The 26,763-nt window shown below is 51.0% G+C and overlaps 8 protein-coding genes across 8 annotated transcripts, besides 12 other annotated features; all 8 read right to left on the bottom strand.

Annotated features, from left to right (window-relative positions):
- Positions 1-26,763: part of a sequence feature (heterozygous, non-Esmeraldo-like haplotype) that runs on past both edges of the window.
- Positions 98-145: a sequence feature (AT_rich).
- Positions 247-286: a microsatellite.
- Tc00.1047053510155.140 (hypothetical protein, conserved) lies at positions 400-5,544 on the bottom strand (the record flags this gene model as incomplete). The annotated part of the gene is made up of 1 exon (XM_815026.1): positions 400-5,544. One exon carries the CDS (start codon positions 5,542-5,544, stop codon positions 400-402), a length of 5,145 nt encoding a protein of 1,714 aa, XP_820119.1.
- On the bottom strand, positions 6,011-9,859 carry Tc00.1047053510155.130 (hypothetical protein, conserved; the record flags this gene model as incomplete). The annotated part of the gene is made up of 1 exon (XM_815025.1): positions 6,011-9,859. One exon carries the CDS (start codon positions 9,857-9,859, stop codon positions 6,011-6,013), a length of 3,849 nt encoding a protein of 1,282 aa, XP_820118.1.
- Positions 9,904-9,979: a sequence feature (T-rich).
- Positions 10,259-11,698, bottom strand: Tc00.1047053510155.120 (ubiquitin activating enzyme, putative; the record flags this gene model as incomplete). Its single annotated transcript, XM_815024.1, has 1 exon — positions 10,259-11,698. The coding sequence occupies one exon, from the start codon at positions 11,696-11,698 to the stop codon at positions 10,259-10,261; it is 1,440 nt and encodes a 479-aa protein (XP_820117.1).
- Tc00.1047053510155.115 (hypothetical protein, conserved) lies at positions 12,475-13,677 on the bottom strand (the record flags this gene model as incomplete). Its single annotated transcript, XM_815035.1, has 1 exon — positions 12,475-13,677. The coding sequence occupies one exon, from the start codon at positions 13,675-13,677 to the stop codon at positions 12,475-12,477; it is 1,203 nt and encodes a 400-aa protein (XP_820128.1).
- Positions 14,772-14,794: a sequence feature (AT_rich).
- Positions 14,804-14,853: a sequence feature (T-rich).
- On the bottom strand, positions 14,877-18,011 carry Tc00.1047053510155.110 (hypothetical protein, conserved; the record flags this gene model as incomplete). The annotated part of the gene is made up of 1 exon (XM_815023.1): positions 14,877-18,011. The coding sequence occupies one exon, from the start codon at positions 18,009-18,011 to the stop codon at positions 14,877-14,879; it is 3,135 nt and encodes a 1,044-aa protein (XP_820116.1).
- Positions 18,060-18,096: a microsatellite.
- Tc00.1047053510155.100 (uncharacterized protein) lies at positions 18,220-20,889 on the bottom strand (the record flags this gene model as incomplete). Its single annotated transcript, XM_815022.1, has 1 exon — positions 18,220-20,889. The coding sequence occupies one exon, from the start codon at positions 20,887-20,889 to the stop codon at positions 18,220-18,222; it is 2,670 nt and encodes an 889-aa protein (XP_820115.1).
- Positions 21,899-22,152: a mobile genetic element.
- Positions 22,137-22,184: a sequence feature (AT_rich).
- Tc00.1047053510155.94 (hypothetical protein, conserved) lies at positions 22,291-22,698 on the bottom strand (the record flags this gene model as incomplete). Its single annotated transcript, XM_815034.1, has 1 exon — positions 22,291-22,698. The coding sequence occupies one exon, from the start codon at positions 22,696-22,698 to the stop codon at positions 22,291-22,293; it is 408 nt and encodes a 135-aa protein (XP_820127.1).
- Positions 22,698-22,767: a sequence feature (A-rich).
- Positions 22,997-23,031: a sequence feature (AT_rich).
- Tc00.1047053510155.90 (hypothetical protein, conserved) lies at positions 23,492-26,641 on the bottom strand (the record flags this gene model as incomplete). Its single annotated transcript, XM_815021.1, has 1 exon — positions 23,492-26,641. One exon carries the CDS (start codon positions 26,639-26,641, stop codon positions 23,492-23,494), a length of 3,150 nt encoding a protein of 1,049 aa, XP_820114.1.
- Positions 25,409-25,451: a microsatellite.

Genomic DNA, 26,763 nt, shown 5'->3' with positions numbered 1-26,763 from the left:
GCGAGCCACGATACGGCCCGTATAAAAGATTCCCCGGGCAAACACACACAAACAGACGGAAGATGGTGTTTTCTTGCTATTACAAACGCATCAAAAGAATTAAAAATTTAAAAAATATATTTGTATAAAAGTAAAAAAAAAAAAACACACACACCCACACAATCATATTTCTCATTTTCTCATTCATTTAAACAACATTAAAAAATGGCCCCATTCCCTATTTCCCCACACACCACCAACAACAGGATATATATATATATAAAAGTATATATTTATTTATTTACATCACCATTATAAGTGCAAATCTATGTTATTTACTCTTATTTCATGTTTTTGTTTATGCCCTTGCGTTGAAATTGTGTACATGGTTGTGTGTCTAGAAACGTTTAATGAGGCAGATTAATATGAAGAAGAGACCGAAACCTCATAAAGTGCCACCAGAAACACCCACATGGAGTAAACATCGCTGGTGTATCCCTTGACGTAAACACCAATCGCAAAACTAACCGTATTCGTACCCACCTCATGCACTGCAGTCTCGAACACCTGCTGCAGAATAGATTGATAACTTGTGTCATTGGGTTCATAGGCGGCATTCACGGGGCTTCCCATAATGCAGATTCTGGGCCTTTTTACATCCACTCGGAAGTCGCCACCGGCAGCTTGACTGCGGTGCTCCCCTCGCCATTGGTCACTTTGGAAGGGATCCTTCAGCAACTCGTCGCCAAAGTAATCATTCAACATCTCTCTGGCACGCATCGTCACGGCCTCACGACGCACACTGGCATACTGGCAAAGTTCATCCTCGGCATCCCTAAGAAGAGCCTGAAGGATTGGGACGACGCCGTGATGAAATGCAAGCCGTCGATTATTGCGCCACCCAACCAGAGCACGACGAACGGCCTTGTGCAACTGCTGCTCAATCTCCCGCTCCTTCTGTGGATCTGGCATAGAAAACAGCAAAAACTGTCGCTGTATTGCGGCGATGTAGGGTAAACAGGCCCTCACATTTTCGTCCTCGTGTTCAAAGCATGGCAGCCAAAAGCGTCGGTCGTTTAAATTCCATTCCATCCGATGTGGGGCACCACTCAACTGAACATTTGCCCACAGCTGATTGTGCGACACTACCATGTGCACATCACGAAAAAAAGTGAGATGAGGATCATGCACAGGGCAAACACAACCGGCACGTGGGTCGATGAGACGAAGCTCACCCCCAAAGGAGTGCAAAACCATCACCACATGGTGATGGACGACACCTCTGCCTGTCACCACAAATGTCGCCTCCTCTGGTGCAAGAAAACGCAAGAAATGGGCCAGTAAAAGAGAAAGTTCCTCATAGTCCCCTTCTCTAATACGGAGAAACTCCGCGTTTGTGCTCCAAACATCTTTATCACCCCATGTAAGAGTGTCAATACAAAACGGCAATAATGAGACAAATCGAATCGCCTCCTCCACTGTTCTTGTGGTCAACGGCGGTGGACCACCATTCGCAAGGAGATAACGGCACACAAGAGTTAAATCCCCCGTTGTACAAAACACAAAGGGTTCAATCTCTCGCATTTGAGCCACGGGGTTCACTGAAGAGAGAGCTTTGATCCTTATCAAGGCATCACGTCTCCATTTCATCGCAATCCCATGTAAATAATGGAGTTGCGCCGAAACATTCAGTTGCGTCAAAAGCCGTGAAATGGTGGACTGGTCCATTTCTCTAGACGTAGCGTGACGAAGTGGTGGCCAAAGCGCAATGTACAATTGTATAGACGGGTGTGAATGAGTCGATTCACCGCGAAGCAATTTTAATGGGTTAATGGCAGCGGTCGCGTCAGTTCCATCTGGAAGATACCCAAGCACCCATCGTGGCGTTGATAGAGGAAACTGCCCTTCCACACGCGCTTGATCCGCCTCGTAGAGGGTAAAAAAGGGCAAACGCAACTTCCCCAGTAGGCGACGCTCTGTTCGGTAGTGCGTCTCATGAGAAACCACGCCCGTTACCAGTGAAGTTGAAGCCATTGGAATCTCAACCTTGTCATACACGGATACAACAATGTCGTCCTCAATCAAGGAGAGTGTTTCATCGTCAAAGTCGGGAGGAGAAAAGGGAATGTTGAGGGTCTCAAACCATGAAGGTGATGTACCGACCTCACTGCGCGAGACCACGGTTTCACAGACAAAACCGACCTCAACAAAAGGCTCCAATGGGGTGCCATCAGAGCGCTGGGGCAGCGTTGTCGCCCTCATGATGTGCACAACAATGCGTGAGTCTTGCTTCACCACAAGCGATTCTCGAGTTATTTTGTCAACCTTAGGCCGCGCCTCACGTCGAGGATTGAGTTGACTTTCCGGAGTCAAGTGGATGCCCTTCACCGGTCGTAGTTTTGGTAAAATAACGTGCCGCTCCAGAAGCTCATGATCCTCCAACTTGCGGGAGGATGTGCGGCGTGCCTTGAGGCGGCGCAGACGCTCTTGCCACAGATGAAGTTTCTCCTTGGATGAAAGTGGGCTAAGAATAAATACTTTGGGCAACAAATCCACCTCCGCATCGCCAAGAGACTGTGCATCAGAAGGTATCTTAAACTTCAATTTACGTCTTTCACTTTGAGCCTCACGTTCTACACGGCTCTGTAACTCATAACATTCAAATTCCTCCAGTGGGACAGGCTGAGAAAAAAGACGGGCCTCCACTGCGTCCTGCAGAGTGACACCTGCCATGTAAAACAACCAACGCCGGTGAAGCAGCTCCAACCGTTTGCTCCAATTTGCACCTTCCAGAGGATGTGGTGGTCTAGTGGTGGTACTTGGACGATGCCCTCGATGTCTCATCCCTGACGTGGCACCTTCGCTGAGTCCTGGCAAAGGAACGTCTGCCCTTGCAGGCAGCGTCGTTGTGTTTCCTCGTAATTCCATGTAATGGGCTTTCAGTGTGGCCAACAAGGGTCCATGCTGTGGATCTAACGGGTCCGCGTCACCGCGCAGGAATAGGCCTTCAATTTCCTCCACCGTCATTCCTTTTATCGTAGTCCATGTTGTTGAGAGTGAAACGAGGCCTGGTAAGACACCACCTCCGTGCTTTCTGTAGGTCGTGCCACGGTATGAAAAGGAAATAGGAGCCCGTAACGGAAGCAACAGATGCGCCCGAGTAAGTGAAGGGAAAACACTGACGGTGGCAATCACACAATCACCATCCGATCCCCCTCGCACGGAGAGAATGTGAAGGAGGATCTCTTGGGGTTCCTGTAACGTGCGTAACTCAAAGGTCTCGTTTAAAAAAAGCAACTTTGAAGAATTCAGTGCTCGTGGGGCCGTGCACCCCACGAAATGTGGAGGAACAACAAAGTTCGTTCGAAAGAAAACAAGTACCTGAAACAGAGTCGACTTGCTGTTTTGCAGTGTAGACGACGGCAAAAAAACCTGCGGCGGTGACGATGGTGATGGTGACGTCACGCCATTCTCGCCCACTTGTGACCCTCCGTCAACAAGCACATGTGGGGGTGCTATCACCCCCTCAATAACCGGCGTGTATTCTAATAAATTTTCTTCCTGAATGGGAGTCATTACCGCACCCTCGCCGTGATACCGCGAGTACATACGGAGACGTGCATTGGTCGGCATCTGCACCTGTAGCTCTGATGGACCGTCACTCAACAGCGATACGGCTCCCTCGGAGAGACCCAAGAAACCTCGCCGTAATCCAATCCCCTCGACACCATCCCTCTGTGACGTCGGATTGGAGGGAGAAAAGGGCGTACTCTCTTCGTTCGGAGTTGCCCCGACGCTGGAAGGCGGAAATGGGGCAAAACAGTCATCTGGGTTTTCACCACGCAGCCGCGCAATTCGTCGCCAGGCAGACACCATCTCTTTAAGATACACACGCTCAAGTTCACATGTGAGATTTAAAAGCCGCAACAGCAAGGCTTTGAGTTTTTTCTGTTCTTCTGTATGGCAAGGCTGCCGCTCCAAGTTCTCCAGCTGTTCCTTGTAAAAGCGACGACTCTTTAGATGCGGCAAAAAATTTAACTCCACCATGCGGTACTGCTCGTATTTGTCCAATAAATCGGAGACAATTCGCTCCTCCTGAGTGAAGGTCACCAATGACTTGGCATTGCCGTTGTTCTGGGGCTGGTGATTGCCTGCCGAGTCCATTGACAGGGTGTTTGTGATGCCCGCATCAATATTTCGTCCATCCCACCAAGGTGATGCGACATCTGCTATGGAAGCTTCACCAGCATGCTGCCACGCAGAATTTGCAGTCGGCCGAAAACGGATGTAGTCAATGTGAATAAAAAGAGAGTGATCATTCGGAGAGCTCCCTCCTGTTTTCGTCGGAGAAGAGCGGTCATTGGAGCCTAGCAGATGTAAAGTGGTGGGGTCGTACAATGGTCGAATATCCTCATCCGTGAGGTAATCCGCATGGATCCGTGGTGTCTGCGTCCAAAATCCATCGCTTATAAGTTGGGCCCGCTTCTGACGCAGATTCGTCTGCGAAGCAAACAAGTCCATAAGAATGGACTTCCGCACGACAGACGCATGCAGACGCTGCACCGCCGGACACACAAAAACGCGCTGTGTCCCGTCATACCCGCCACAATTAAAAATTCCCAAGAGTCTCATCTCCGCCCCTTCCACATCGTCGGACATCTTTTCAACTAATTTCTTTTGCACAACCGCAAGGGTCTGTGATAGCTGCTGCGTCATGCGCCTTCCCGTATCAGCATACAGCCATGGCGGCACAAGTTGCGCTAACATTTCACTAGTAGCATGTTCCCCACTCGCCCCTGTGCTTGTTCTCTTCCGCTCATCCTCCGGAAGTAATGGGGGCAGCAGCAAATTCCTTTCCTTCTCGCCTTCCTCCTCTTGTTCAATCTGCTCAACCCTGCTTGCGCTGAGTTGACAAAGGTCGACGTCCTTGTTATCAGCAAGTTCCTTCCCGAGGACCCGCACCGCATCCACATCGGCGTCCAACTGATCCATTGCCATGCCAATCACACTGTCAATGGACTTCCCTCGCACTGAAGTGCTATTTAGAAACAGCTTCAACTCCGTCCACCGGCGCAGCCACCATGGTGGCCGTGCCCTTGCAGAGGTGTCAAGCACCTGCAAATGCGTCCGTCCATCCGCCACCGCCGGCACCTCCTCCAACTTTGCGAAAATCGCATCCAAATTTTCGGAATTATAATCCGCCGTGTTTGTATCAAGTGCCTTCTCCTCCAACGCTTCCATTGTTTTTTCCACCAGCAAAGGCACCTGCGCCTCATTGCGACCTTTACGGCCCCTCCCTTTCTTGAACGCAGACGTTAATGCCTTCGTCTGTTTGTTCCCCGGCGTGGATATTGCATTAAAGCTCATGCCATCAAAGGGCCGCTGCCCAGTGGCGGTGAGGGAGCAGGAGCGCTCCGACCAGGGCGCATAAAACGTCTTAGAATGCTCCCTACCGCCCTCTAGTGACGTTTCAACAAATCTGGATGAGAACGCTGGGTCCAATGGCGTGACATCGCTTGGTTTCTCAATTGACATGTCAGCCTCTTCTTTGCCTTCCAACTGCATCTGTTATTTTGTTTTTGTTTTTTGTTTTTTATCGTTCTCTATCTCTTTTCGCCCCTAGCGGTAATTTTCTTCCCCTCACAGGGAAAAAACACAACCCTCTTCTCCCCCTCCCCCGCTCACTGCCGTGTCTATAGGCACGTATGATATTCTCCTTCAAAGAGTATGCAGAGGAGCAAAATAAATACATTCAACTTCTATGCTTGTTTCTTATACTTTTGAGGCAGGTGCCGCCTCGTCATGGTTGATGAAATCGTTAAGAGATAAGGCAGCGAAGTAATATCAAGAAACACAACAACAACAAAAATAAATAAGTAATAATTGGGATTTAGGGCGGTCCAATGTTGATAGACGCTCTTCCTTATTCATGAATATGCGTCTGGGCTAGACACACACACACACACACTCTCTCTCTCTCTCAACGATCACTGTTATCTCTACCCCTCCTCATTCAACCTCCCTTAAGAACTCACGACACGAAAAGGTCCTCCGCCGTGGGTTCATCCAAATTCGCTGGTCCCTGCTCAGCCGCTGCGGTGTCCTGGGGCCGCCGATGACTCGCATGCACCCCGGCAAGCGTCGCCTCCTTGTGCTTCAAAAGACGATCCAAAAAGTCCGCGTCAACCTTTTCACCGTAATAATGTCGCAGACACCGTAACAATGCATCAACATGGGAGGACTGCAACTCCTCCGCCCGGTCCCACAATGCAGTCAGCACAGGTAATAAAAAGCGTTGGTGTGGGGCTGGTGCTGAAGACGTCGCAGCAGCAACATCATTTCCCTCTGTACTTTTGCAAGAAGAAATGCAATTCGTCCCTTCCCTTTTTTTTTCGTAGCGTTCCCCCTTCTCATCCCTCGTGACGCCCCCCTCATCGTTCACCGTGACTTCTTCCAGCCGTGTTGGTGGGGGCGGGAAGTGGAAGCAGAGGGCCATGGTTAAATCCACCAATTCCGCAACGGGTAATTGCATACACAACCGTCGCGTCACCCGCGATGCAGAGGCCGTGGCCACGGCCTCGTCACGCAGCCCACACTGACAAAGTGCGACAAGAAGCTCCGCAAACAGGTATCGCGGCACCCTTGACACCGACACACGTACCTTTGGAGTCCACTCTGCTCGCTGAGTCCTTATTGCCGTCGGATCCTTGGCAGTTGCCTCATCCTCATACATGTGAAGAAACAACTCACGGCACTGATCGTACGTGGTGTGAAGAATGGTGTGGTTCACAGGACTACATAGCCATGCGGTACGGTCACAGCTGGCATCCCCATCCATTGTGCTTGCAGCAATGAAACAAGACAATAAGGCCGGCATGAGATGAAGCAGGTCAATTGGATAGAGATCCTTCACAACGGGGCGAGTGCGAAGCAGCAGCCAAGGCATAAACGCATCAATGACTTTCCCACGGCCTGTATAAATGAGTGTGGTGATGAGAACAGCAAGAGCGCTTGGTGTGCAGCCAGAAAGGAGGCTATCCATCCATACCACCGGTTTCGGCGATGTCTCCGCCGTCGCAGAACCGTACTCGGCCCCTGTAGGGGCACAAACACTTAGGTAAATCGTCCAGAGTCGATGCAGCAGGACGGAGAACACACGACGATCGCTCACATCTAGTGCCGCAAGCCCATTAAGAGCCAAAACAACATCCTCTGCCTCTAGCGACGATGCCGCCTCTTCCATGAGACGCGTCCGAAGCTGCTCCCATACATCGCGAAAAACGCTTCCATTCCCGTGTGGTCTTCGCGTAAACTCATCCGCCACAACGTGAAAGACAGGGAGAAGTAGCCTCCATGGTGTTTGGCGCACATTTGCAAGAAGAATGCGACAAATACGAGAATACAAGTGGGGGAAAAACACATTTGCACGCTGCAATGCGACAACTAGAGGAATCAGCGCATCCAACGAAACACTCTCTTGTAATAAGAGTGTACTGGTATGCTTTACTATTTTCTCCTTTGCCAAAGCGCAATCACGGCTGTATTCATCGTCGGACAAAATTCTCAACAACATCGCCGCGTGTTCCATGTCCAACTGGCGGGCGACATCAACGGCCGTAAAGCGTGAAAACCAACGTTGCACCGAAACCGGATCCACCGCCTCAGGTATCTGCGAGGTCAACGACATCATCCCCCTCACAAGCCATGGTACCTCCAGCGCTGAGGAAATGGAAGTAAAGTGCATGATGACAGATTCCTGAGAACGACGTGGCAGCTGCGCCAGTGGAGCCACACACATTGCGGCTGCAAAGCTCCGCAAGCCCAGCCTTTTCCCATGACGTCGGAACACGGCAAGTGCTCGAGCCCCATCCAACCCAATGAGATCAGCGCCGCCCGGGCTCTTCAAAACAGCCGTTTGCATGTCACACGGTAATTGTTTATTGGAAGAAACAGAGGTTGCAGGTGGCGTTGACGACGGCGACGACATCAGCGCGGCGGCCAGCAACGACAGACCCCCAATTTTCACGTCCGTCAGGGCCGCCTCGTCAATGAGGAGCCGATTTGCCAAACGAGAGTGAAGGGAGTGGTACGGTATGTGGGAGTTACGACGCAAAAGCGCCCTAGTAACGCGAACCACATCGGAAACGAAAAGTCCATCGAGTGACCGCTCCAACGCCGTTGCTGCCAAAACGTACATTTCCCCCCAATGGACGGAGTTCACCGTCACAAGAGCACAAATGAACCTCACCACACTATCAGCACTCACCACCGTACTCACATCCGCAATGGCACCGGGCACCAAATTGGCGGCGGGCGGCACCCCAGTAGAGCGGCTTTGATGCTCATGGTGAAACAACAGAGACGCCCGTTTTAGAACGGCCTCAACCAGAGGAAAATAATCCTCTTCAGCGACAACGGCAACACGACCAACGCCACCATTACCCAAAATGCCCAGAAGCTCCGAGCATTTGTCTAGTGTCATACAAGACAAGTGCGGCATCCACAAAGCTGTGAGTTGTGATACAGCACTGCCCGAAACGGCGTAGCGGATATAGCACCTCGTCAACTCAAAGAGAATGATCTCGTCAGGGGCACTGGCCTGCAGAGCCACCACCACTTGGGGTAGGAGAATGGTGTGCATGAGCCGGTGCAACTGAAAGTGATTCACTATGTATGCTCGTCCAAGCAAACGGGCAAAAGCAAGCGCAGTGTCGCCTTGAAACGGTGATTCTTCCTTGTCCACAACAGACGCTACAAAGTGTGCAGATAAAAGGTGATTTGTGGCGACATGCTGCGGACCATTAAGCGGAGCTGCAGAAGTTTTGTGTCGCCGGAGCAGCTGCGTCCCTATCGGGCCAATAATATCATCGGAAAGTGCTCCACATTGCTCCATGCACACCAACACCCGCACAAGATCGGACGGCAATAACAAATCATTTAACTCGCGAGTGCGCAGCGCAAGCGCCCGTCTGGCATTTTTGAATTCCCACCAGAAAGACGGCAAACCCTCAGCCAGCGCGGGTGCTAAAGACCCATGGGCATGGGGTGCTCTGGAGAAATGCTGTGCTTGCAAATAAAACCTTGGAAGACAGCTCCACAGTGCCACAACTAGAGTGGCAGGAAACATGCGCTCTGCACGCATGCCTGTCGTCCTTGAGACATCATCTACAACAATAAGCGCTTCAGTGAGAGCTTGGCATGCCTCCGCCACGGAAGACACAGACGGCGGAGTTGTGTCGGAGGCCTTCAACAAGAGCGGCAAGGCGATTGCCCGAAGACGGTGGAGCACCTCCGGCCACCTTTGAAGTGCCTTTGCAAGTTTCGCGTTGCTCGTCATACCACAACTGGAGGCACCCACGACGGGAGCCCCCCGAAAAAAAGGAGGCGACGTCGACGCTAGAGTTTGATGCATCCCTTCAATTGCAGAGACCAAGGCGTCCTCATTGAAGGCCCGCGCCTCATTTCTTCCACAAAACACGTCATTTACCCCTATTTTATCTTCTTCAACAAAAGGTGAGAGCGCCGGCTGCTGCACCTCCATGCCGTTGCCAAGGGAAAAGCCCCCACTGCTGTTGTTGCCGCCCTGGATGGTAGTGGCTGAGGCTCCCTCCTCTTCCTTCTTGCTCTCGCCCAGTTGCTGACCTTCTCCACCGCCTCTCCTCGCAAACTTTGGCCTGTGGCTGCTCGTCCCGCCCCGACTGCTGCGGCGAGGCTTCCCCGTGTCCCGGTTGTTAAGCCCCTCTCCGTCACGCGCCCCAAAAGTCGACGCCGTCGATGACGCATGGCAGCGCTGTAAAAAAAAGGTTCGAGCTACAACGGCAGCAATGTGGTCCCTTCTCCCAGTCCCACATCCTCGCAATTGCGCCGGCAACCAACGCATTGTTCACACTTCACCCGCCTTTCCCCGCTGGGCTGCTGCTCCACAAAGAAAAAAAAAATGCAACAACAATAACAACAAATGCAGACAAAAAAAAAAAAAAACAATCAACAAGAAATAAAATTACACGACAAAGCGTTCCCATCAATTTGTCTCCTCACACCGCTTCCAACACACACAAACACGCAGAGAGATTGTTTTTTGCCTCTGCATTTCCTCTGGGGATCAATGGTAAATATGCGCGTAAAAAGTAGAAACCCCATGTTTTTGTTCATTTGTTTTCTTCATCTTTTCACAAACAGAATAGCAAGACATCCAGAAATTCAATCCCCCCGCACCACAACCATCACCACCGCCACGCGCATCATGATCTCCTCCGCCTGCAATTCATAAGTAAGGACGTCATGCTCTCGCATCCCCTGACATTAGGGCCTCGGCAGAGAAATACACGTCCGTGGAGCTGTACTCTACGTTGAAAGTCACTCCACTCCCGCTACACCACCGCGAAAAGGCATCCGCGTGACCACTTGCCGCAAAGATCTCCTCAATGGTGGATCCAACAATGCGAGTCCGCAATGGATTTGTTTTCTTGTAAAGGAGACAGACCTCAGCATCACCCTCAAAACGCACCCGTAATGTTCCATCGGACCATGAGCTCTCTTGAAGCTCGCACTTCCCATGCACAGCAGTGGGAAGTCGAATTTGCTCCTTCACAGCAGCCAGTACGCGTCGTGGGGTCATTTGAGATGTGAGCAGCAGAACAGGACGTGGGGCGCAAACGGGGCATAAGGGATTTGGAGAGAGGGGCGTCACGTATGAAGTCAACCCCCCACATTCTGCAGCACCGTTGAAATAAGAAAAGCTTTGCATCGATGGAGCAACACCTGTCAACAGCTTCATAAGCTCCAGAGTCGCCTGGCCGGCCACCAACGCATTGGTGAAGCCGACAGCTGGCACAATGTTCTTAACAACCCCGAGTGCAAAAGAAAAGTCAATGTCGGGCCCTGTGATACCAAAGGCCTCCTTGCGACGCTGGGCCTCATTGCAGATCCACTCCATGTGCTCTCTGTCATCGCTATCAAGTGTCTCACCCGGACGCCGTTCTTTCCACAGACGAAATTGCACATATAGAACACAGTGCTCCGGAGACCGCGGAACATTCTCTAGCGTACAGAATGGCACCGTCTTCCGCGGGGGGTAAAGATCCAGCACACATTCAATGCAGGGTGTGTTTCCCGTCTCCAGGAGAATGACACGACAGGAGGCCTCGTACCCCTCCGTACCGGTGTCAATAAAAGGAATCGAACTGGTGATACGTTTCTCCTTGCGTCCCTCGTGCCCTTCCTTCGCGACATCCACAATCTCCCAGAGGGCAATTTCCGCAATCTTTTGATTAATCCACCGCCGTGCCGCCACGGAGTCTACTGCTAAAATGACGGCATGAAACTGTCGATAAAAGTCATCAGTTTGGTCCTCAATACGTCCAAATACCACATGTACCTTCACACCTGGGCAACGCCGCTCCACAAATGCCGCGGCTACCTCCGCTTTGCTGCGACCAATGTCTGCCTCCGAAAAGAAAAACTGTCGATTGAGGTTGGAGAGTTCGATGGTGTCCATGTCCACAACTGTGATGTCTGTAAACCCACTCAGTGCCAAAGTGTGCAGAACCTCACAGCCAATTCCGCCAGCGCCCACCACCAGTAGGCGCACCTCATCCCAGGTGGTGTTCTCAGGGCTGTATCCTGCCACGGCAAAGACGGGAGGAGGAGAACGCCGCACAAGGCATTGCCACCCGCGTTCCCTAATTGTGAATGGCGTGCGCAAGACAACGTCTGACATTTAATGACGCGGCCCACCGCTCTCCCCCTCGCCTTTTCTTCCTTTCCTTTTTTCTTGTATTCGCTTGCTTTTGGTTTGGCAGGCTCCCACTCCTGTGCCGTGAGGGGCTGATGAAAGCGAACTCTTCCGTGTGGGACGCGAAGGTGACACAGACACAAAAAGAATACGGAAAGGGGGGGAAAAAAGCACAAAGCGGAAATCAACTTTTCACACACACACACGCAGACAAAAAAAACCTGCACCGACAGCAGCGCATCCCCCACTCCACGCGTAAAAAAAACGGTACACGCCCCCGGGAAAAACTGCCTTAGTCAGAGAGGCATTCAAGCAAAACATTATAAAAACAAGTAAAAAAATCAAACAAAAAGAAACGTAAATAAAAGGCAGCACGGACAAAATTGGTAAGAAAGTACTGCAATACTAAAGGTACAAAACCATGCCAATCCTCCATCCACACACACGCAAACAAATACATACATCGCCAAAAAACAAATCGCAACCAACCACTTCCTTGTGAACCCCTCGTCGCATCACACAACCAAAAATAGAAAAGGGACGAACATCCATTGGAACTGCAGCAGAAAAAACTATGACAATTTAGAAAGATACAACCTGCCTCTTTCATTCCCACTCTGTTTTTCTTCCTCATTTCTTCTGCCCCTATTCTTCCCCCCCCCCCCCCCCCCCTTATATATATATATAGTCTTTTTTTTGAAGACAGTGAGCAAAAAAAACCCATGCAGAAACATTTCTCTGTATGCATTTCTTGACGGCGTTTATACCCACTTCGCCTGTGAAGCGGCGTCGGTTGACAAAGTATAACCCGCACCCCTCCCGTGTGAAGCACAGGCAACATCGGGCTTTTGTCGCCTGTTCCCCATCAACTTTCGAGTTTGTTGCGGCCGACGAGCGGCACCCTTTCCACCAACTAACTGCCGACGGTTTATATCGGACACAAAGTACAGGTAGGCCTCTTGAGCAAGCATTCCGCCCGAGTAGTTCCCGTAAAAGGCCTCGGTCAGCTGCTTGTAGTGCAGTGTTGGGCCAGGTGGAACGGGCAGTTCATCGACATCCCGCCATCCCAATCTCGGGAAAAAGGCTCTACTACTGGCTGACCCACGTGCCTCAGCGCAATCACGGTGGACATTCGACGCAGTGCGTTCTGGTCGCCATGCAACGGGCTCCTCACTCTGTCGAGCAAATTGACTTTCTCTGAACGTCAATCCTCTCTTCTGCGGACCCTCAGGTGGATGTATCGTGACAAGTGCAAAAGGGATGCTGCCGGTGCTGCTGCTGCTGCCACCACCAGCACCGCCACTACTACCGTGAGGCCTCCCGGGCGACAATGGCAGCGGCACGTCATCTTCAAGCAGTACCAACCCCAGTTCATCTCGTGCGGAGAGTATCTTTCGTGGCCTAATTGCTTGATTCGCCAGAAAGGCTTCGGCGCAGCTAGAAGTTGATGCGCCCCACAAACGCTGCGAAGCACTACGGCTATTGCTGTACGGATAGGGCTGCTCATCGCAGGGCTCCGCGCCCCTGACGACAAAGGACAACGGACGCCGACGCATTCTATCTGCTTCCTCCAACCGATGTGCAGTATTCACCACTGCTTGGCCAAGTTCTGCATTATGCACCACACGTCCGCCCCTTCTGCTACTCAGCGGATCGTAGGTTTTGGTAGCTCCCTTGGGCAGCCAGCTGCCACTGCGAGCAGGGAGGGATTGGGGTGACAGGGAGCGGTACGGGCCACCGAACCTCGACGCCGCATGTACCGCAGTCGCGCCGGAATTCATATTTCTAATCCCCCTCCACCCCTCAGAATATGGCGTTTGCGCTCCAATTTCCGCGTCGTTTGTGTCCCAGCGGCAAGGGGAGAAATGGTTCATCCCAATCCGTGAGTCGACGTGAGTTGCCATGCTACCATCGCCCTCGTACAACAAAACGGACGGGGATGCACTACGATCGCTGCGCTTCATCAATACCGGCAAAAAACGCCAAAAAGACTCAAATTAACGTAAAAAAAAAAAAACGAGCGACAGGAACAAAGCTGATACGTATATATGCGGCGCGCAATGTCCGTGGTGTGCCCTTCCCCCTTGGAGACGACAGGGTAGTGAATTCCTCGAGTGCTTCTGCGTGAGAAACAAACCCACGCGGTTACTCCTCAATTCCTTTCTGTACAGCAACCGGAAAGAAACGATTTTACAGGCGATATAAGTATACGCTCCTGTCCAAGACCCTGTCCCCTATTCCTACAAAAAGAAAAAAGACACACGGAGAAAGGGAGAGAGGTTGTGTGTGTGTGACACAACGGGGAGTGGCAGTTTGACCCAACACCCCACACACTAAGAAGTAAATTCATCCAACACTCACACACCCGTGAACAAATGAATGCATAAAAGTTATGGCAGCCGGGCTCCTTATAAACTCACAAGGTGGAGTCTTTTTTTTTAAGGGCCCGCAGCCGTTGCACTCCCTCCCTCAGCGTGGAGGGCAACAGAGAAGGTGGTGGTTGTGGATGGGACGGCAGGAAAAAAAAGCCTCAAGTAAAAGGAGCGGGACAGAAGACATCGCGCCCACAACACCCTTCATTTCATCCTCACCTTCCACCTGCCTCTTTTTCCTCCTTCCCCACCCCACACACATTCCGGTCGCACACACCCTCCGCGGGCCCCCACGTCGAACCGCAAAAAGATATTTTGGTTACAACATCTCGTGAGCGAAGTTCCCCCCACATGCTCCCAAACAAAAATAATAATAATAAAATCTGTTCAAAAAGTGAGAAGGCGCAAAAAAAAAAAGGAAAAAAAAGTGTTTCGAAAGCACAGATACGGACACAGACAGGGAAATCCACGTATGGAACCCCAAACACACAAACGCACAGCCAACGGAGAAGGGGAGAAAGAAGGAACACGAAAAAAACATGCGTCCTTCATACCCTTTTTCTGTTCTGTTCCTCAGCTGCGCACTCCGCGTCCGATGCTCTGCCCACACCACGCGGGGGGGGGGGGGGAAGTTTTTAAGAAAGAAACACACGATTGCCTTGTCCAAATGAACAAGTCAAAAGGGGAAAATATATATATTTTTTTTTTACCGAAAAGTAAAAAAAAAAAAAAACGAAAAGAAAAGGAAAAATGAAAAAGGAAAACAAACGTTGATAAGTAAAAACTTAAATTTAAAAATTAAACAACTCCTTCTCTGATGCCAGCACGGCCACTGCAATCTGCTTCCTTCCTGGCAGAAACGCGCTCACGAGAGAGCCGGTGCTCAATCCACTCTCCGGCGGCAGCAACTTCAAGATCTGTGACACTTTGCTGCGCCAAACGGGTAATTCAGAAGACAAATCATCCCCTTCACTGACAATCTCAGCCAGTAACTGTGTCAACAGGCAACGGGCGCATGACAACATCTTCTGAGCAACATGAGTCACGTCGTTCCATTTTGCTGAAGGCGCAGCCAGCAAAACAGCCGGGTCCGTCTCTACCCCTCCGTTTCTCTGGGGAGTGTTGGACTGAAAATCGTCAAGCAAAAGAGAAATATGAAGTAAGAGCTCCACAAAACGCAGCACTTTACCACAGCACGGGTAAAGCCGCAATTCTCCTCTGCTTCCCGGCAATTCGTTGCCCTTTTGATCATCGTAACGTGGCACTCGAAATGGTTGTCGAGCCGGGGGTATGGATGTAAACAAAGAGTGCCAAATGGGGGCAATACGTGCGCCATTCTTGGTACCATCCTTCAGTACCTGCGTGAAATCGTTTCCCCAATGAATCGCCCGCGCGGCGGTCACTGCGACGCCTTCCAGAGTACGAAAAGGAGCGTAGTGCAGGAGCAATGCCACCTCATATCTCGCGAGGAGCAGGAAGAATGTGGGAGTCGCAGAACAGTACTTGCATCCTTCTAACAAGACGAGAAATTCAAAAACGCTTCGTGGCGTCAACTGCTGCAGATAACGAGAGGCAAAATCATGCAAACAATCCTGTAGAAATTTTTCATCACTCATGTCCACACCACGACCCAAAACATCTGAAAGCGCTGCCGGTACTGCTGCCGCCCCACCACCGACCCCAGCGACGGCGTCCCGACGTCGACGTCCACCTCGTCGCAACCGTCCCACAAGTTCACATGCAGAAACAATTCGAAGAGAATATGGCCCAGTTTCACCGACGCACTTTTCACGTTTCGCCTTGCCTTCGCCCTTGTCGCTGCCGGTTTCTTGGGTTTCAGCAGTGTTCATAGTAGTGAGGGCGACAGGAGCGTCCAGGCACGCCTTGGCACCCCGTTCTTTTCCTCTCCGCCAACAAGTACTCTTTGGGGCACCGCTCTTCGGCCCACCGCCGCCTTTACACGCAGCATCAGAACCACCGTCACAAACCCCAAAATAACGCCTCTCCACTGCACGTCTCTCGGCTTCTCTCAGGCCAAATGTACACGGTCTGCCCGTGTGCGCCTCGAAATCTGTGAAATAGCCTCCGTGAATTGTATGTCGACTGCCCTCCACGGCCAAACGAAAAAATTCTCCCAAACGATGTCCCTGCAATTTCTTCATCCTTTCTGCGCCTTCATCTGTCGCATATTCGACAAAGCATACGTAAAACATTCGTCTCGGGCTTGTTGTCTCGCTGGGCTTCACCAGCCGCACCTTATGCACCTCGCCGCATGACCAAAGAAGCATTCGTATTTCCGCAAATGGCATCTGTACAGGTATAAACCTTACGTGTACGGTGCGTCGGAGACGCAACTCCTCATCGTCAATGACCTCATCCATGGGTGCCAGTTTGCCCGGAGAGGTGGGAATTGTTGCATGAGTTGCCGTTGCGTCAGAAGACTGTTTCATTCTCGTCACCTCTGCAGAAGTGGCAGCCAATGGTTGCTCATTGCAACGGTTATCTTTGCGTACAATGTCCACACAATTGAGATGACTCCCAGAGGTTTCAAAAGCATCACTCGTCGAGAAGCAACAAGAAGAAGATTTAGCGACAGAAGTCACTGAAACTGTGGATACCACCGTTGAACCTTCCTGTTTCGCCATAGGAGTACGCGGGTTGCCCAAATCATTGCCATCATGACGCGGCTCCTTTGGGAAAGACACGGCGGTATCACCTCCCTTGCTCAAGGAAGTGTTCTCGCCTTCAATGAAATCTGTTGAAGTTCCAGTTATGGATTCTGCCACCGCATGGTCCCCGACATCTGCTTGAGGCTCGAACAAAGGGAGTGAGACAGAAAGCTCTGATGTCCTTGCAATTGTGGAGGCATCTAACGCCGCATCACCCACTGTTTCTTCCACGTCACAGGTATTTTCCGGTTGTCCACGTTCCCTCTTGGCCGCAATTCGTGTATTGTGAAACCGCAACGGCGCCACGTTTGTCTCGAAAGGAGGTTGGCGCACAGACACGCTCACGACAACCCCTGGAAAAATCCGCAAATCACAACAAAGTGTTTCCAGAGGATAATCCTCAAGAATTATTTCTTTGGAACCCACATGCAAAAGTGCATGATGCGGAAAAATTCCAACTGCCAAGCGAACAAATAAATAGACATCACTTATTGTGGCACTCTCAATCCAATGATCGTGTCGCATGGCATAAACGGCAAAATCTGAGTTATCGATGAAGCATACGGTCTTGCCATCAAATAGTTGGCAGGCCGAGTAATAGTGGTCATCTTTCCCACATAACAAGCAGGAAGAATAACAAGACGGCGACGTGCCGCGTTGCCAAGAATTCATCGTGTCAATCTCCCCCATATTTGGGGCCAAAAAAGAGTCAAAAAAATGAGGAGGATGAGAAAAAGGAAGAAAGGGAGAAAATGAAAAGTGATGATTCTTTGTTTTCTGTACTAACGCAGCTTCAATGCAGGGGTTGTTCTGTAAATTATCAATCGCAACTTCTGAGTTTGTATGGGTATCCGTAGGGAGTCCTCTTGAAAGGGGCGCGTCACAAAACGCTGCTACAGTCGGTGGGGACATGTAATCTCCGTCATCCTCGTAGTCTGCCACGCACTGACCGTAATTTTGCATCTGCCAATGGCAACAGAAGTTGCGGTAACTTTGCCTCGCCATCATCAAGGAATATTGCATGCAAAAATGGGAAAAATCCCCCAATGCAGCTGCGGCGGCGAAAAGGGGATCGTCAGCCATTGGTCTCCCCTCATTTGCGGCGCCAATGCGCCCCAGGTGGCACATCGCCTCCGGAGCCGACGGAAGGGCGGCGGCGTCTTCATTGGAAAACGCGGCGAGTGCATCATGAGTTTTGGGAGTCCAAACCCGTGCGTGGGGGTTGAGCTGGCATGCATGGGTATTCGTCTGGGACATCCTCTGGCCCGGATAGTGTCACTTCCCAATCCGCTGGCAAACGCCAATAAAAATAACAAAAAAAAAAAAAGAGAAAAAAAAAAAATGTGCCCCGCACTCCCACACACACACAAACCCTCCCTCATTATTCGCATACACCCCTGCACAATGGAAATAAAAGAAACAACACAAACCAAACAAAAAGTAAAAAAAAAAAAACGATGATGCACTAGCTCAGAGAAATAAAGCAGTCATCCGACGAGGGGTTATTCCACGCCGCCGCTGCTGTGGTATTCCTATCGCCATGCCGTTTCTCTCGCCGCAACAATCCGTCCCGCTCTTTTGCCCCTGCGTGTATCTGCCGCCCAACACGCTTAATGGCCTTGCGAACACGGAGTTTCTCCTTCATATTTTCCTGCTCCGCCTTGCAATACAACGAGCGGGAGTGCAAACGAACAAACTTCTCATTCTCACGCTCCGCTAACCTCTGCACCTCCTCAGAAGGCGGTGGGCATGGCCGAAGATACATGTGCTCCGAGTAGAGCCCAATGGCATCTCCAACTGCGCCACACATTTCCCACCAGAGGGAAGATCGAACAATGACAAGTAACAGCAATATTACGCCAAGCATGGCAGGAATGAGGGCAATGCAAAGGCGCACGGCACCCTTTGGTGACAATCCACCCTCCCGATCTTTTAGTAGTAGAATGTGCGCCAAAACAATGCGGATGTCGAGGCTACACTGAAAAATGAGGACCAGGAAGAGAAAAAAGACGTGATGGGTGGCAACGACCATTCCAGGAAAAAACAAGTGCGGATGCCCTTGAAATGTCGGCCACGTCCACTCCTGTGCCACAATAATAAACTCCAAGAGTATACAAAGGCAACCAACCCCCACTGGGATTTCGAGAGAAGTCACCGGGATAAGTGGATTCGCAAACAGCACCTTGGCAGGACCGCAAAGGAACTCCAAAGTGAGAAAGACAGCAGCAATCACAGTCCATCCAAAGATAAGAAGGGTCCAGTAAATCCCCATACGAAGAGCGAGAATGCTATTCTCCCCAAGCTGCTTCTTCCTCTTCCAGAAGCATGTCCCGTTGATCGACGCTGCAAAACCACCGAAGGTGTGATGAGGCAAATAAATGTTGAGTGAACCTTGCTGATACATGATATCAAAGACAAACATAAATATGTACCAATCAATGAAGAGAGACGTCACCCAAAAACAACGGAGCGCCGTTACCGTGTCAACTCCGGAGATAATCGGGCGGATGAGTGCCCATGACACTTGCCCCGGCCAAAAACGATACAAGAGTGCATTGTATAACTTGGCTCCACCGTATATGCCGAGGACACCACCAATAGCCATGGCAAAGCAAAATCCACGTTGTCGACCCACATCACTTGAAAAATAATAATCTCCAAATGATTTTATTATCAACCGCCATTCTGCAGGAGACTGTGCCCCACAAATCGGCAAGCGCATGATAATTCTACCAAACAGCACGTGAAATACTAAGAGGTACACGCAGGCGCCCAGGAGAGCACATCCAAAGACGCAGCCGGCGTGTGTCATTCCCATAAAAAAGGCGGAACCATTCCAGCAGGAGGCAATGTTGTTGAAGGCCGTAAACCAAAAGTCCCATCGCGCGTCACGGTATTGTGCACCCGGTCCACGATCCGCCACGTCAACGGCGTAGAGAAAGATATGCAATAACAAGAGAAAAGCTATTGAAAGAAGACGCGTCAGCGGACCCTCGAAGATGAATCGCATACGATCCAAGAAAAGTGTCTCGCGGTGTACAGTGCGTGATTGGTCGGATTCCTTTCCCCGTGACGAAATCCTTTCCAACTCAACGTCTCCACTCGTCGTTTGGGCGTCGGATACTCGCTTCATCGACTCCCTATACGCTGCATCCACTCCCCTAAGAAACTCAACAATTTGCATAAATTCCTTCTTGGATGAAAAATATGCGGCGTTTTCAAGGGCCCACTCTGCCGGCGTGAAGCCAAAAAAGTCCTTCTGCGACGCCAATGAATTATCCTGCTCCACAATTCTTTGAATAAACTCCAAACGAGACTCCCATGGAGGCGTTTCTTGGCGGAGAGTAACAGCACTGTGCAAAAGATTACGTCCTCTCGCGCCGATGCGTGTGATGTCCACATCCTTTCCCAGGTCAAGCATCGCAAATGCCATTTCCGGCTGCAACCACAATGCCAAGGTAAGGGCAGTGTCCCCATTGAGGTCCTCGTATCTGTGGACCGCGCTGCCAAACGCCAGGCAACTACGCAGCAAACTCTCTATCCCTGACACCACCGCGAGATGCGTCATTGTGTAGCCCGTTTCATGGTGGAAAACACGATCCACAAGAGAACGCTCATTCCCAACAGAAACGCTAATGGCGGCGTCCGCCGCAGTGTTTTCATGCTTCTCACGCGGTGACGTTCTACCAGCAATGCCCACAATTTTGCCCTCATTGCAGCAATCTAAATATTTATTTAGAAGTTCATCAAATCGAACCGTGTCTTTCGAGACAATGGCCCACGCCAAGTTGTTTTGAAACTGACGCACGGTGTACATTCCGGGAGAATGCTGCGACTCCCTCACCACAGTTCCGTTCCTCCCGAGAAGCCTCGACACCTTTTCTTGCAACTCTTGTCTGACCGTCTTTACCTGCTCAAACATGCTCCTCGAACTGCGACGGGATGCACCGTGGGCCGCCGGCAAAGAACAGCCAAGCTCACGCGAGGACATCCCCTGCCGCGGCGAGTCAACGACGGCTGCAGACCCCGCCTCTTCACGCCCCACTTCCCCTATTCGACCTGATTGCCCCACGCCTCTTTCCTTCTCATGTAAGACCGGCGAACACTCTTCTTTTTCCTCGGCTCGGGGTTCCATTTTTCCCCCGCGTTTGTCTCTGCTCCGCGTCCTTATACCCCGCCTAAAGTCCTCCAACTACCGGCAAAAAAGTGTACAAACAAACTGGAAAACAAAGAATAAAAATTCCAAGGAAAAAACGGACGGGCTTTAAAGGCCATGCATGCAAAAAAGCAAAAGTAGAACACGAAGCCAAACCAAAGCAACGTTCACAGTCGGTGCTGAGCTCACTTCGTTAACGCGCATCGACACCACTCATCCCCGCGCCAACGCCCATTCCTCACATCTCCGGGCACATCGTCCCAGCCACTCTCGTGCCGCCAGACGGCAACCGTAAAAAGAAATGAGAGGACGCAATCCAGCAGGGCACGAACAGTGCGGTGTCCCGAGTGCCCGCAGAGCAGCCGATTTTCTCCCAAGAAGAATGACGAGAGGCACGAAAGCCTGCGCAGCCAAAAGGAGTCCGTCTCTCAACCGCCTTCCCGGCGTAAATCCGGGGGTGCCGCATGCGGCCGTTGAAGTTTGCCGCCCGGGCTGTCAAGAGCTCCGCCCTGCCGACGGTTCAGCCCCACACGTCGCACGACAATTTCAGGGGCCCGAAAGCCACGACTCGGTGAGTGGGCATCATGTGCCGTTCCGAATGAAAATAAAGTTTCAGGGAATCGATTCCCTCCCCCCGTCGGTCTCCCCGACAGACGATATTCAACCTCAACACTCCAACAGGCACTCAACCACACACAAACAGAAATGCAGAGAGAAGGAAGAAAACAAAATATTTGAGGCATTACTCCGTCTCGCAAGCAAAAAAAAAAAAAGAAGACGACACAAGGCCAGTAGCGCAGCCACACACACACAAGCAGGAGAAAAATTCGATCCATACGGGAACTCCACGTCAAAAAAAAAAAGAACAACTTTTGAAAAAAAAAAAAGCAGAGTCATTCCATTTCCACCGTCCTTGTTTCGCTACATATACATACCTATAAAAGCGCACTGTATCAAATAATAATAGTAACTACGAAAATAATAAACTCCCTGGCGCAGCCGGCCACCTTAACGTGGTGCCAGGTTCCAGGGCTCTTTGCTAGAGAGGAGGCTAGGTGCCTGCTGTTCATGCTTCAAACCAGATGCGTACTTGTCAACTTAGTTTTACGGGCCGGAAGGGTATATGATGGAGCCATTCTATAATGGCTGCCCGCGGAGTAGGGCTATTCATTGCTGCTGAATTCCATCGTACGCTCACCAAGATCGACATGACGCACTGGTAAGAGTAAAAAAAAAAAAAAAACAATAATAAAATCTTTTTTTTTTCTTTTTTTGGGTTCAAGATCTACTCTTTTTGTTGTTTTTCTTGCCTTTGTCTCATGTACACCCATATGCATCCTGTCGGTGAATCGCAGGAGGTCATACAACACAAAAAAAAATTTAATTTGGCCGAAGTGACCGTACAGGTACAGTCCAACCGGAAATCGTGCTTGCCAGACTGCTGCCACGTTCATGCTCCGTGCTCCGGCAATGGTGATCTAAGCCACCTATTGGCGACTCTAATAACGACGTCTGAAGCTCCTCCGTGGTCAATTGTACAAAACTGCCGCTGGCAATTGACGGGGATTGTGGTGGGGTCAACGTACTGTTGTTTACGGATGTCACTGCATTCATATGACTTCGCGGGATGCAGGAGTCCAACGAACTCCAGCTGTTCACCCCTGTAAATCGCGCCCTGCCGAAGTCGCCATCGCTGTCCTCATCGCCGCATGTGGAGGTTGGAGCCAAATCAAACATGAGAAGAACGGCTGCCTCCGCCAAAGCATCCAACAAGTTCACTGCGAACATTTCCCTCTTTTTTTTATTATTATTATTATTTTATTTTCCTCTTTTTTGTTCCTTTTTCTGTTTCTTTCTCCTGAACCCCCAACGCACGCACAAAAATAATAATAATAATAACACAGTTGGGCTATCTTCTAATTCACCTCCTCTTCTTCCTCCTGTTGTTGTTGTCTTCTTGTTCGTGACTCACTTTTGTTGTCGCCACTCCACTCCACTTCTCCGCAGACGTAAAAATATAAATGATGGCGTACCACCGCGATGTTGCCGGTGATGCTCACCAACTAGAACTAAAAGTACTGCTAACAATAATATTAATATGAAAATACAAAAAAAAAAAATGACGGAAGTACCCCCGTGAGCGGCCTCTTCCTCTCTTTCTCACTCACTTAACACTACTCGATGAGACGGAGTGTTGCAATCAAACAGCGCGGCTGCGATTGGGCGTCCCGCGCAATGAAACCAGAAGGAAAAAAAAAAAAGGACCGCTGCTTAAAAACAGAAAAAAAAGAAGGGGAGAGAAGAACAACACAAACAGGCATACAATCCAACCAGCGGTGGAAAGAAGAAAAAAAAATAGATGGAAAGAATTGTTTGGGTTCCTCCTCAAAGAAGTGAGAGAGGGGGCGGGGATAGTACCACCACATCCAAAAAAACATCAAATAGGCCCGTGGTAGACCCAACAGAGATCGCATGTGTCATAATTTCCGTCGATGAAAAGGCAAGAACGACCAAACAAATAAAAATATTATAATGGAAAGAAAAAGAGCGAGAAAAAGAGAAAAGGGCACGGTTGTTGGAACTACGTCTCCACTGGGGCAGCCCCATTGGATGCACACCCGACTGCATTCCTTTGCTCCAACACCTCCTCCAGGACCTTCAATAGTTTTCGGTGCTGGGGAATCATCAATTTGTTCTCCGCTGAATTAAATACGGCAAGACGGTTGGATGTGAGCTCACGTTCAATCGCCTTCAGGCGGGCCATGGAAATCATCATCCCACACTCGTCAAAATTCTCCTGATGCAAACTCATTGGGATGAAAACATTTTCGCCGGAAGCCTCCTGGCGCTTAATCATGCACCGCAGCAGCTCACTAAAGGAAGAAGGCAGACTAAACAGGATGCGCCGAATAGTATCATGCAACGGCAAAGAAACGCCTGAAGAAAAGGTCCCTTTGCGATTGGCGTACCGACTGAACCTCCCAGCTTCCGTTGCAGGAGCCTCCAACTCTGTGAGCAGTGACAAGCTGTTAATAGCCAACATCTCACGCACCCGTGGGAGCAGAAGAGATCGAAGGTGAATACAATTCAAACGAAACGAATCCAACAAACCCGCAGCGCTCGACAGCAGCCAATTGGGGTCATCAAATGAACACAGAAGGACAACACGATACGGGTGTTCCCGTGCAATTGCTTGAAGCTCAAGCAGGGCCGGTGTATCAAGCTGATCCACGCCATGCAAGATAATAATTCCGACAGGAGCACTGCCTTTCAGGGCCAGCGTCATGGTAGGCTCTGTGGCCGAAACAAGGCGATGCGCCGTAATCGACGGTAGGCACGTCCATGCAATGCATTTCCGAAGAGGCGCACGACATGCTAGACGGAGGGACCCCATAACCTCTGGCGAGGAGACGGTGATCCGCGGAGGACGCGACCGTCGACCCTGAATCGGCTGCACCAAAGAAACCTCGTCTTCCATGACCTTCTCCTTGCCCCCATCTTCACGGGGGCGTTTCATACCGTACGCAACGTGCAACGGCACATCATAGTTCCAGTCGGAATGCTCACGAAGCCAATGCCGTCGTGACCATGCAGATGCCTTTCCATCCAACCCCGTATCATGTTGAGAGAAAGGCTGTGCTCGAACCTTTCGCTCCTTCTCTTCTTGTTGCAGCTGCTGTTGCGGTTGATAAGAACGTGATGGTTTGGCTGCCAAAGGCGTTCTCGCCTCCTCGTCTTCGGCTTCTTCCCCACGCACCAAAAGAATGGATCTCTCCCGAGGCTTTGCGCAGGGTGCAGGGGAGTAGGGAGTCATGCATTCCGCTCCTTGACACACCAGCGGTGTTTCCCCCAATTCTCGCTCTTTAGGAAGGAGCAGGTTTTTATCTTCCGACAACTCCCTACAGCATTGACGTGATTGGCTCACTCCCTCTCCCCCCACACGGCTCCGTAGCGGGGCGCGGTACGATTGGCTTCGAGGGGATTCCTCCGTTGTAGGCACGTCTATTAAATAATATTCCCGTTCCTCATCCTGACCCTCCACCTGCTGGTGGTCTCGCTCAGGGGCCTTGGAGCGCATTTCAAGCTCCAGTGACTCACAGTTGGTATCATGGGAAACAAAACTCCGCAGCATTGCCTGCTCCGACCCCTGTTGTAATTGCCGAAGATATTTTCTAATTTCGCGAAACTGAGTTATGAGGCAGGAGGCGGATGTGCGGTACCCGTCGGCCACCGCAACCCCGTAGTGAAGCAACTCAGCGCACTGGGACACGTGTTGAAGAAAAAAGTACTTAGATGCGATGCCGTACACGGCAACGGACCGACCCTGCAGCAGGTGGTCCAGAGTCAAAAGTAGTTCGTCGCACCTCAACCCACTGGGCCAGGTCAAGGGTGGGCCAACCCCACGCCTGTCATTGAGCATTGCAGCCTCATTAATTGACCCATCGCGCGGCTCATCATTGTGATCACCATCTTTCCTTAAAGCATCATGATCACCGCGGTTTTTGTCGTCGTTTTTGTTGTTGTTATTATTGCTAGTCGTTTCCTCAACAGCGTGGGCCTCCACCGTTGCCTTTTCTTCCGTCACGCCTTGACACCCCTTCTGGCACTTCAAGGGGCCCACAGCAGCGTTTAACACACACGTTGCACATGCTTCAACGCTGAGAAGGTCCCACTCTGGATCGCTGGTGGCAATGCGGTGAAGAACGTCCACAACCAAAAGCGGATGTACCGCGTGACGTGGAAGTACTTTTCCTGTCCTCAGCTGCCCTCGTCGCCATGGCGGAGGTTCTTCGTTCTCTTCCACCGTCAACGCGTCTGCGGTTGTCAATTGTAACTTCGTCGTGGCCTTACGGAAAATATCATTCGTAAGATACAGAGCAAGAGCGTGCACGTTGTGCAGCCCATACACCCCATATGGGACACGGACGCGAAAGCGCCGCGGCGGCAGCCCTGGAAGAGATGGCGGGCAGTGAAACTTCTGCAGTGGTGTAATCGTCTCATCCCCCACAAACGACGGGTGTGCCTCACTCAGACGTCGGTCCACACCACACCACACACACGACACCTCCATCCGAGGATTTTGTACGGAAAAAACAAAGCTTCCACCCTCCACGCAGAAGGGTCGCCGATTCAAAGGACCATTACCGATGACATCATCCTTTTCCTCGCCCACCACACTGGAAAAAGCAACATGTGTGGGTGGTCCTTCAGCGGCGTGAAAATGGGCAATGAGTGGTGCCTGCGAGAGCGCACGTTTTTCCCGCTGCTCCTTCATTGTGTAATACCGCTGCACAACGTCCATGTCATACGACGCCCCAGCACCACGTTGAAGGCGACGCGCCGGTCGTGGCCCCTCGCACGTCCATTCGTGCACAGGCACATTCTCATGCACCAATAACCCTTTGCGGCACAAAAAACAACGAGGTCGGCTGAAATTCACATCGTCCGCAGTGTTTGGACGCAGCAAACCGTCGTTCGTTGAAAAAGTGTCCTCCACCTCTCCGTCTCCCCGCCGCGGCCCAAGGAAGCCTCTTCCAGCCGCAGCAGATGCATCACGGGATGGAAAAAGAAGCATCGTCGGAACCGCGTTGTAACAACGAGCACAAACCGTGTAGGCGCAGAATGTGCAGTGGTACGCCTCCACCGCGCGGTACCGTGGCAGCCCGGTGCTCTCTCCACACGGTACCAACGGCAGCTTCTGCAGCGCGGCAAACCATTCGTCCCGCTTCATGCATTCACAGCAAAGCACGATGCCCCGAGGTAACCAATCCCCCCACAGAAATCGCGCCTTCTTTCCCTTACTTCCTCCGGTCACAAATGTTCCGGCATCAAAAGCAGTGCGTTTGTTCACAC

Source organism: Trypanosoma cruzi, genomic scaffold (assembly GCF_000209065.1).
Source record: "Trypanosoma cruzi strain CL Brener 1047053516651 genomic scaffold, whole genome shotgun sequence".
Taxonomy (NCBI): domain Eukaryota; phylum Euglenozoa; class Kinetoplastea; order Trypanosomatida; family Trypanosomatidae; genus Trypanosoma; species Trypanosoma cruzi.
Note: the sequence above shows the minus strand (reverse complement) of the source record. Positions and strands in the feature narration are given on the sequence as shown.